Genomic DNA, 11,248 nt, shown 5'->3' with positions numbered 1-11,248 from the left:
CTATCCGTAGTACAGAAAGCTTGCCTGGGGTAAATCTTATCATGATGTATTTTTAATGCCAAAAACTCGGCTGAGGTGAACAATTTGCACCGTTTTCTTAATTTGGAAGCCTGTCTAAGGCAAATGCAAATGTAAAAAAAACTAGCCAGGTTACTCGTTCTTCTTACGGGAAACATTTAATCTTAGAAATTAAATGGCATAATAATTTACGCGCTAACGCGTGATTCCGTCAGTTCGTTGATTTTTTGTTTCCCTTCTTACCTACTTGGCGCTACACTTACTACAAAAAAACTAGCCAGGTTATTCGTTCTTCTTACGGGAAACATTTAATCTTAGAAATTAAATGGCATAATAATTTACGCGCTAACGCGTGATTCCGTCAGTTCGTTGATTTTTTGTTTCCCTTCTTACCTACTTAGCGCTACACCTACTACAAAAAACTAATTATATGAACTTCATTTCCTTTATACGTCGAGAATTTTTCGTTTCTCGCTAAGACATTTCAACAGCCAGTCCCTGCATTGGCTACGCTACTAGTTATTACTGTAAGTAATTTTCCAGAAGTAGTTATTAATATCACATGCGAATAAAATGAAAGTATGTCTAGATTAAATCGTTAGCCTAGAGCGTCTGAAGCACACATACAAAAACTGATAATTGTAATACCCTTTACAACACGAGTAGCACAAATGTACGTATTAAACACGCAACTCGCTGTCAAAAGCACGTAGCTGATGAAACATCAGTACATCTTTAGCCTGTCCTAGAAAGGTGGTTTAAGAACATACAAATTTTAAAATTTCACTGAACAGGCAAGACCGAAATTCCAGGCTTTTAACATTTTTTTATCATTTCAGTAAAGGAATTTTATTCTTCGTCAACTTCAAAATATTTGATCTTGACAGTTGAAACAAAGATTTAACTGAAAATATATTCTCAAAATGATCCATTAAAAGTAATTTCCCATGAGTGTTACTTATGTTTAAAACAACTCGTCTTTTCACAAACGTGTTATAAATAGTATGTACCATATTCTGTAGTGGAGATTAGGTGCCTATGTATACAAGTGTAAACACACACACACACATATATATATATATATATACAGTGTCTTGCAAAAGTCTTCACCCCTGTGCTGGTAATAAATTTTAGGTATTTTCTTGTGAAAGACATAACTCAAATGACCAAAAATATTTATTATATTAATCTCAGACCAGTTTTTAAAGATTACAAAGAACAAAAGGGGCATTGTTACCCAATTTAGTGATATAACACAAAAAAAAATCTTGAAAACACGTTCCAAAAGTCTTCATCCCCTTCAGCTTCTACTATCGTTGATTTAACTGTACGTCACAACCCTGCTAAAGTATATACAAGTGGCTCTGTACAACTCTATCAAATACCAAAGTATATTATAGAGCCATGTGAAAAAATACTTGAAATCATATAGAGCCACCAGTAATGATTTAAGCAGAGTATTTTGAAAGCTAAAATTTAGTTTACTGTTACATATTGAGAATGATGAGAAAAGAACTCTCTACAGACCTAAAGAAGAAGATTTCTCAGAAGCACAGTTCCGGAGAAGGCTATAAATCAGTTTCGAAGGTTCCCAATTTGCCATTAAGTACTGTAAAATCGGTTGAAAAAATGGAAAGTGTGTCACACTACCTCAACCTTGCCAAGAAAGTAATATGGTCAGGGGAGACCAAAATAAAACTTTTTTGAGCTAAATGACAAATGGTATGTATGGCGGAAACCCAACACTGCTCATGACCCGGCAAATACAGTCCCAACTGTCAAGCATGGTAGTGGGTTCATAATGCCGTGATGATGTTTATCTGTAGCTAGCACTGGAGAACATTTACACATTCAAGGGATCATGGTCAGTGCAAAATATACACAGATGTTCAAGGTAAACCTGAAGAAGTCAGCTGAAAAACTAAAACTCGATCGAAAGTTTACATTTCAACAGGACATTGATCCCAAACACAGATCAAAGGCAATCCAAGAATAGTTTCGTAGAAACAAAATTAAAGTCCTTGACTGGCCAAGCCAAAGCCCAGACCTAAATCCACTCGAAAATCTGTGGAGAGACTTGAAAATTGCTGTGTATCGAAGACATCCTTCCAACTTACAAGAACTGGAGCATACAGTGCAAAGCTAGTGGAGGGTTATCCAAAACGACTTTCAGTTGTCATTGCTGCCAAAAGAGCTTCAACCAAATATTAACTGCATAATCATGTTATATGGTGAAGACTTTTGTAAGGCACTGTATATGTGCAATGGTGTAGGAAGGAGTTACAAAGTGGGGGTGCTTAGCTAAACATGCAGATTTTACAATGAGAAATTGAATCTAGGGAGGTTTGGGGCATGCCCCTAGAAAATTAATATAATAATATAACTTACAGTTGCTATGTAAGTCAAGTATGTAAAAGTGAAGGTGTTACAGCAATCTCTGTTCCGATGCCTCTGATTTGTATGTATAGCTATGAATCTGTATGTGGGTGTTTATTGGAACGCTGCAGTATTCACGAAACTCGTTATGTTGTCCTGTTTCTTCATGAGATCCAAGAAGTAATTTGGAAAGAATCTACATAAGATGTTTTTGTCAAATGATTTGCATTGTCTTTTCGATGCACGTCTGTTAAGTATGTGATACATGTAGAGTTAAAATATTTGTTAACCTATCATGACCACAATTATCTTTTTGAATGGCTTCCTTAATATTCTCAAAGGAATTTGTAGGTGGAACTAAAACTTAACGTTAATGGGACACCCCTTACTGTTTCAACAGTTTAACATTTTGTGAGAACCGATTTGTTCTTTAATCGCTCCCTAGTGGCACAGCGGCAAGTCGGTGGACTTATAACGCTAAAAGCTGGGTTTCGATATCTCTCGCGTGCAAGCAGAGATAGACCATTATGTAACTTTGTGTTTAACTACAAATAAATATTTTTTAAAGAGAAATTGTGACAAGTGTTCAGTAATTGGTTCCGATAATCTAACAGATTCCATTTATTTATTACGTTTTGTTCAATAAAACATTCTATAGTATTTTTCTTTACTAAAAGACATACTAGCACTATGTAAGAAAAATATATGCAAGTTACAAGAACTGATACATATTGAAAGGAGCTAAGTATTCAGTGCTAATGTTAAAAATAGAAAACATACTGGTTGAAAATGAAAAATTATGACATTTATGCACAAAGGGTTAATCGTATTTCGCATGAAATAATTTCCCCGAAAGAGGGCTGAAGGCCTTCTGGAGGGGTCATCTGTTTTAACCACTCGCACCACTATGCAATAGTGTGTTGTTGTCTGTTAATCAGTCAGTCAGTCAGTAGACACTAAAATGACGTCAGATAAGGAACTCTTAACGTTGCAATTTGTACTTTCATGACATCAGTGAAACGCGTGCATGCCATGCATCACGAGAAGAATTATGAATTTTGTAGGATACAACACAGCATGACATATGAACTTCAAAAGCAAGAAATATAAATATTTGTTGCTCTTAATTTTGGTTTTATTTACTCTTGAAACAAAACACTTTCGAGGACCCTGCGGAAGTACATATATGGTAATAATGCAGAGGAACATCATAGCAGGTTATGACAAATGTATACTTGGTTCATGATAGATTCCCAATCATTCGACGGTGTGATGCTGCCACTGAAGTTTTGTCTGGATATTTAGGCTACAGCTTATCCGTGAAATAATTAATGCTCATATGACGACTTTTTTAAACGATACAGAGCTAAAGGCTACAACATCCCGGAAGAAAAACAAAACAAAAAAACGTTCAGTATTCTCCATGGAAGCGAAAGAACTCTCACAGCTGTGCGCGTAGGATAGTAAAGAGCTTAGTAACCACGTCGCAAGCCAAAAAGGAGCAATGCTTTCACCCATAAAGTGTAGGATAGTAAAGAGCTTAGTAACCACGTCGCAAGCCAAAAAGGAGCAATGCTTTCACCCATAAAGTGTAGGATAGTAAAGAGCTTAGTAACCATGTCGCAAGCCAAAAAGGAGCAATGCTTTCATCCATAAAGTGTAGGATATGGCAACAAAAAAAAAGAATCTTCAGGCGAAAAAGGCATGCTAATGAAGCTGGACATATTCATTGAAAATATAATAGACAATAAATTGAGTGAATGAATGCTTTGAAATAGAAAATTGGCTTCCACTAATTCGAAACTCATATCTATAAAAACAAATACGATCATCGCAAACGCGAAGACAAAGAGGTACCCCACACTAATACACGGGCCTGGCGTGGCATGTTGTTTAAGGCACTCGATCGCAATCTGAGGGTTGTGGGTTCGAAACCTCGTCACCGAACATGCTCGCCCTTTCGGCCGTGGGGGCGTTATAATGTTACGGTAAATCTCACTATTAAAAAGTATAGGACAATATTTTTCGGTGGGTGGTGACTAGCTAAATTGGGGATAGCTAGACAAATAGCCCTCTTGTAGCTTTGCATGAAATTCAAAACAAACCATTAATATACTTCATTTATGTCAAACAAACAAACAAAAAAAAACAACAAAAACAATATTGGAAACTTCGTTTGTTGTTAAGCGCAAAGCTACACCACGAGCCTAGAAACCCGATTTTCTGTGTTATAAACCTCAGACTTACAGTTCCTTGCAAAAGTATTCATTCACCTGTAAAGTTTCCACATTTTTTGCCGTACATTATTTGTATTTCATTAAAATATGACATTATTGGTAGAGGGTGAATACTTTTGCAAGGCACTGTACTATTGCACCACTAGGTAGGGGGCGCATTGGAAATATCTAGAAATATTTACTCACTAGAGATTTTTGAAAATAATATATGAAATAATTCTCATATCAGAAATAGATATCCAGATGATAAAAAAAGCAAAGACTGTGAAACATCTTACCATTTTCTCTGTACTGGATCATGTATTTGTTAAACATGTTGACATACTTGGATTTCTTAGGGAAAGCAAAACCGTAGCCAGTCATAGAAAACCAGGAGCCAACAGTAAGGAGTCGACATTCATTGTCTTGTCCTGCTAAGTACTCCAGGACAGTGGCATCGTAGATAAAAGCGTCTAATTCTCTAGAAAATAAAGTATAAATTTTCAAATTCATAGAAGTATGAATTTCGGTGTTTGAAGAATATACCATCTTACTACTATTAGAATGACTTTTTAATTGTTTTTTTAAAATATACAATTTTTTGTTATGTTAAACTTGATTCAGTAAACAATTTATGGTGCTACTATAGCGTGCGGTCTACAAAGATATCTTTGGTCCAGAATTAACGACAATTATTGGAGGTCTCTGACGGACGAGGTGAATGTGGAAATAGAAGGGAGCATCTTGAAGTCAAACATTATTATCGAACATCTGCCTGTAGCTTCTACGATTTTGACAACTAGAAAAAAAAAAGAAAAAAGATTTATCTCCCTTAACAATGTTGCTTAAAGATTTCTATAGAAAAGTAATCTTGACAGAAGACACCGCCGTAGCATTTTTACGTGAGCATAATCTTCTGAATACACCAGAAAAGAAAAAAGGAAACGTGTCCGAGATGGATACTTTAGATCTGTACTTCGCTGCACTCGTAGGGGGGGGGGCAAACTTCACGTTTTGTTCAGGATGCTTTGTTTGTTTGCTTGTTTGTAATTAAACACAAAGCTACACAATGGGCTATCTGTGCTCTGCCCACCACGGGTATCGAAACCCTGATTCTAGTTGTTCAGGATGCAGATGATATATTTGTAACATATTTAAATGATATTCGAAGTGTATATTGTTAAAGCAAGAAATTATGCTTTATTATATCGTTTAATCAATAAATAATTTGGCAAGAAATTGTGTTTTAGTGAATCACTAAAAAAATGATGATGATAGTGTGTGTGTAGACCGCACGCTATGGTGTAAATATCTTTGTAGGGCGCACGCTATAGTAGCACCCAATTTATGTACAAGATTACGTGATTAGAAACTATGTATCTATATATTATGATAAGGTGTGTGTGTGTGTGTGTTTTCGTATAGCAACGCCACATCGGGCTCTGTCCACCGAGGGGAATCGAATCGTTGATTTTAGTGTTGTAAATCTTTAGACTTACCACTCCCACCGGGGGACCATTATGATAAGAAGCAACAGTGATTAATCATGGAGAAAGTATTTGAATATTTCCTCTTTCTCACTCAGTATGTACTTTAATATCAGTTTGTTGACGCTTTCTGAAACCTTCCATTATCAAAACAATAATAAAGTTTCGTTTAAACTTTGAGTCGTCTGTTTACATCATTATCTTTCACTCGTTTCAATTCAAGAAATAAATAATTCTATACTGATTTCATGGGCAAGGTTATTTAATACAAGTGACATAACGTTTAGAAAAATGATCATACGTTTATTAAAAGTTGAAACGAATCACGAAACGATTTACTAAAGTCTAACCTATCATCAGGGTATAAAATTCCAAGAAGTACAAGTACAGAGTTATATTTATATGATTTTGAATGTCGAAATAAGTAAAAAAAAACATGACAATCACAGCCAATATAAACTTGCCGTTGAACGATATGTATCATCTTGCCTTTGTTTGGCGTTGTGTAGGTAGTGTGATGGCACTGAAAATCGATCTTTTTCTGGAGGGATATGTAACCGCAGATCTGATGCAAAATATTCATATACTCTAATCATAAAGATGTATGAGATTGGGGACTTATAATTTCCAGGAAAATGATATCCCTTGTACTTAATGACATTGTAAAACAATGGAATATGAATTAGTTTGGAGCAACAAGACCATCTAGAAAGAGACTTGCAACAAGTTGTCCTCCAGTCATGGTAAGAAAAGTGCAGTCTTGTAAGAAGTGGGGATCCATAACACAAAGTTATATTCCGAAAGTCGTACATTGCCTATTAAAATTATATTAATATTTTCGCGATATATTACATGCAAGATATAAAAATACGATGCTTAAATATTTGAGTCCGGATACTGCCTTGCTTAGCAGTTATGACGTGATTTGTTTGTGTTGAATTGTTTTATGTATCGGTAGTGGTTGTACTCCTAGGAACCTTGACTCTTCATGACAACTTACATCATATTGAGCAGAAACATATATAAAATCATTTTCCATCTTTTCAAAAAGATAAATTTATGTGTGATTTTAGTAAGTTGTGTTGTTTGTATTTAGCCCTAAACTTTTCGTCAGTGCAGATATTCAGAATGTTATTTTTCAATCATAGAATCTTTCGGTTTAGAAAATCAAAATTGTTTTAGTTTTGGCAGAAACAACGTTTCTTATTTTAAAGAGCTATGAAGTTTTGATTTTCTTGTGACATTATATAAGTATGTCTTAGCCATTCGTTTTTGTAGATATGGATTATTACATATGAAAGGAGCAAATAATTCTGTACTGATATTTTCTTTTAGGGAGTTTAAACATTGATATTTTAATTTGTCACTGGACGTCACTTTATGTTTAATATTAAAGGTTCAGGCATAGGTGACCACTGGGAGGTTAACCAATCAGCTGATCCCACTGTCTATACCGCTATTCTTAACCGAATAGCGAGATTGTCTGTTGAGGTTATAACACCATCAGAGATAAAAGCGCGGTGTGTTTTCAATGGATTAACACTTCACGATCCTTAGACCTTCCGATTTGTAGAAAGGCATATTAACTACTACTGCCTGAATTTAGAAATCAAAACCCAAATAATTATATGTTGTTTCTCTGTATGTACAGTGAAATATAACTGTATAAGAGTTACATGAGGACGTCCAAAATATATTAAAACGTTTGGATAATTTTAAAGTTCGAAAAATATTCGTAATAAAATGTTGTTATACTAACAATAAATGTTTCTATTAAATACCGCAACAATTTGAACATTGTGTTGGAGAGAAAATTGTCTTTAAAACACTATAGTGAAAACGCTGAGATCATATCAAATTACATGATGCCATATCGGTGATGCTATGAAAGTGTTCTACGAGACTTATGATATGTTTATATAGTAAGATTGTTAGTGTTGAGCAGGAAGAAGAATATGATATGTATATATAGTAAGATTGTTAGTGTTGAGCAGGAAGAAGAATATGATATGTATATATAGTAAGATTGTTAGTGTTGAGCAGGAAGAAGAATATGATATATATATATAGTAAGATTGTTAGTGTTGAGCAGGAAGAAGAAAATACTTTGTTCGTCAAAGAATGTTGTACTTTATTTGACTATCTAAGTTCATTTTTTGTTTTGTTAGTTGTCAAGTCTGAAGGACAAATTATCAAAAAGTATGTTTTTTTGCAGAACAAATATGAAACGTTAACCTTTCTTTAAGTTGAAACAATACTAGTACAATCAGAATATATTTAAAACGTTAAACTCGCTTTAAAAAAGTCGTAATGTAACAGTAATCAGAACAAGAATGAAACGTTAATCTCAGCTTAAGTCGTAGCGCTAATAACGACAATTATAAGTGTTGATATTGGCTTAAGTCGTTACAGTATTCAGAAGAAGTATAATTCGTTATCCTCCGTTTAAGCCTTAACAGTAATTAGAGCAAGTATAAAATGTTAACCCCAGCTTAACCTCGACTTAAATCGTAACAGTTATCAGGAATTTTGGCTTACGTCGCTATAGTAATTAGAACAACTATAAAATGTTAACCTCGGCTTAAGTCGTTACAGTAATTAGAACAACTATAAAATATTAACCTCGGCTTAAGTCGTTACAGTAATCAAAATAAGTATAAGTTATTATCCTTAATTATCATTTTTATTTTGATCTCAAGGAATGATTGAGAAGATAAATAGATATCATTTCCTGATATTACTTATTGTAATAATGTAATAGTGAAAACACATTTAACCATTATTTGAAGGGGTAATGTCTGATGCCACAAACTCTCTAAAGCAACTTATTGATTGTCCATTAAATACAGAATAAAGCAAATTTCCGTGTGTTTCTAAGTATATTTGTATCGTTAATTAACAAAATAATATGATTGAGTGATTTATGAAAATGTTCCTGTTATTCGGGTCTACAATTGAAGTAATTAAACCTGTCTATTCTTTAACAGTTGAAATAAACAACAACAACAAAATCTTTAGAGATTATAATAATGCACTCAACGATCAACGAAAAACGTAGAGAGATGGTTAAAACAGCAATTTTACTAACTTCAAAGTTCTATAAATACGAATAGCCTAAGTGATGCCTTCAGGCTACGAATAATATTGATCGGAAGTAAATATATATATATATATATATATATGTATGTGTAGGATTTGAACACGATTTACAGTTTATTTTCCTAAGTTCTCGATTTGTCAGTAATTGGAAGTTCTGCGTGATTGTCTCTACTTTAAAACACCCACTCACTAAGTACGTTTAATTAAACGATAATTATATTTTCCTGCGCTATTAGGCATATGTGATCTTTGTAATTTTTAAATTGGCACTTAATGCCTCAAAAAATTAAAATTTAAATGAATATTTCATATTTTTTTAAATCCAAAAATCAATAATTATGTTTATAGAATAACAATAAAACAATGATCATATAAATCACACGAGTTGGTTGTTGGTAAGTTGTATTCTTCACATATAATAATATTAAAAATAACTTTATCAACGTATTAATTGTAATGAGTTTTATAAAGGATATTTTACGATTGGGGTGATCAAATTATGATAGAACATATACATATTTTCTTTGATACACCAAATATGCTCGCCCTTTCAGCCGTGGGGGCGTAATAATGTGACGGTCAATCCCACTATTCGTTGGTAAAAGAGTAGCCCAAGAGTTGGCGGTGGGTGGTGATGACTAGCTGCCTTCACTCTTGTCATACACTGCTAAATTAGGGACGGCTAGAGCAGATAATCCTCGTGTAGCTTTGCGCGAAATTCATAACAAGCCAAACCAATTTTCTTTGATAAACTATGCAGTAAAACTTTCAACAGCGACATCTACATTACTAGTTTCGTTTCCCGGACAGTTCACATTCATTAATAAAATGTTATGAGTTATTTGTAGATTAAAAAAAAATCCAAAGAGACTGATAATGTGGTGTACCAATTACATGCACAAAGATCTATGGGTTAATTCCATTAAACTACTCACACATCGAGAGAACTCCACCTACATGAGTTATACTAATTTATTGAGACAAATATCAGAAATACTCATAACAAATTATCCATGTGTACCAGAACTGACTCCGTTGATTAGTCGAATCTAAAGATAGTTATTAATTATTTAAATCAATTTGTTTTATCTGCTTATAGTTACATATAAAGAGAGTAGTTTACGATATAGCACCAAGGACTAAAACAGAAAAACAAAATCTAGTGCAGCTGTTAAAAAATTAATTTAAAATTACAAAACAGTTGGAAACTTTATTCTCATTTGAGGGATTAACTTCTTTTGAGTTCCTTCAATATAGATAGGAAATTCGAAAAAACAAGTTTAAATTGGTAAATACGATACAACTTATTAAATGATTAGTTTTATTCTGATACGAATTATCCATAATCGTAGTTTTTATGGAACCGAATTCCTTCTGCAAAACAACTACAACAACAATATTGTGATTAGCGCTTTTATATTATGTTCACAATGTACGATATAACTAAAAGATAAGAAAAATGCTTTGAGAGAAACTGATATATAAAATGCTGACACTATATAATGTGGTTTAATATCTTCCATATTAATCCAGACAAAACTGCCTCTTAAAGATGAGTTCTAAATTTGAAAAGCAAAGTATAATCACTTGTCTTCATTAGAAAAGTAAAATTACCTAAACCTCTTCAGTTAAATATTATTGGTAAATATTACTAAAACAATTTGTCCTTAAAAACATATACGTTGAATTAAAAATATTTCAAATATCTCACCCAGTTTTGACGGCTTTGACTCCTTCTATTGGAAACGAACGATTGAAACGTTTCATGTAAGTAAACATTCTAGGTTTGCGATCCTTTATTACGGTCCAGGTATTTCCCAGAGGAACTGTGCCGAAACGAAAAGGGGGATCCAAATCAAAGGGATAATGAAGCTAAACAAGAAAGGAGGAATAGAAAATATAATAAGAAAAGTTTAAATTGACTTATAAAACTATAAACATATACATTTCTATTGTTTCCAAGAAAGGAGGAATAGAAAATATAATAAGAAAAGTTTAAATTGACTTATAAAACTATAAACATATACATTTCTATTGTTTCCAAGAAAGGAG

At 33.4% G+C, this 11,248-nt stretch overlaps 1 protein-coding gene across 1 annotated transcript in view; it reads right to left on the bottom strand.

Annotated features, from left to right (window-relative positions):
• The window catches only part of LOC111083003 (glutamate receptor ionotropic, NMDA 2B-like), a 102,471-nt gene that overhangs the window by 7,857 nt on the left and 83,366 nt on the right, over positions 1-11,248 (bottom strand). The window contains exons 9-10 of the mRNA XM_022397074.1: positions 10,908-11,068; positions 4,910-5,091 (exon numbers count right to left, since the gene is read on the bottom strand). Coding sequence (XP_022252782.1) covers positions 4,910-5,091; positions 10,908-11,068 — 343 coding nt within the window. The remainder of the gene's footprint in view (positions 1-4,909; positions 5,092-10,907; positions 11,069-11,248) is intronic.

Source organism: Limulus polyphemus, unplaced genomic scaffold (assembly GCF_000517525.1).
Source record: "Limulus polyphemus unplaced genomic scaffold, Limulus_polyphemus-2.1.2 Scaffold3126, whole genome shotgun sequence".
In the NCBI taxonomy this organism is placed as follows: Eukaryota; Metazoa; Arthropoda; class Merostomata; order Xiphosura; family Limulidae; genus Limulus; species Limulus polyphemus.
This window is presented reverse-complemented; position numbering and strand designations above follow the sequence as displayed.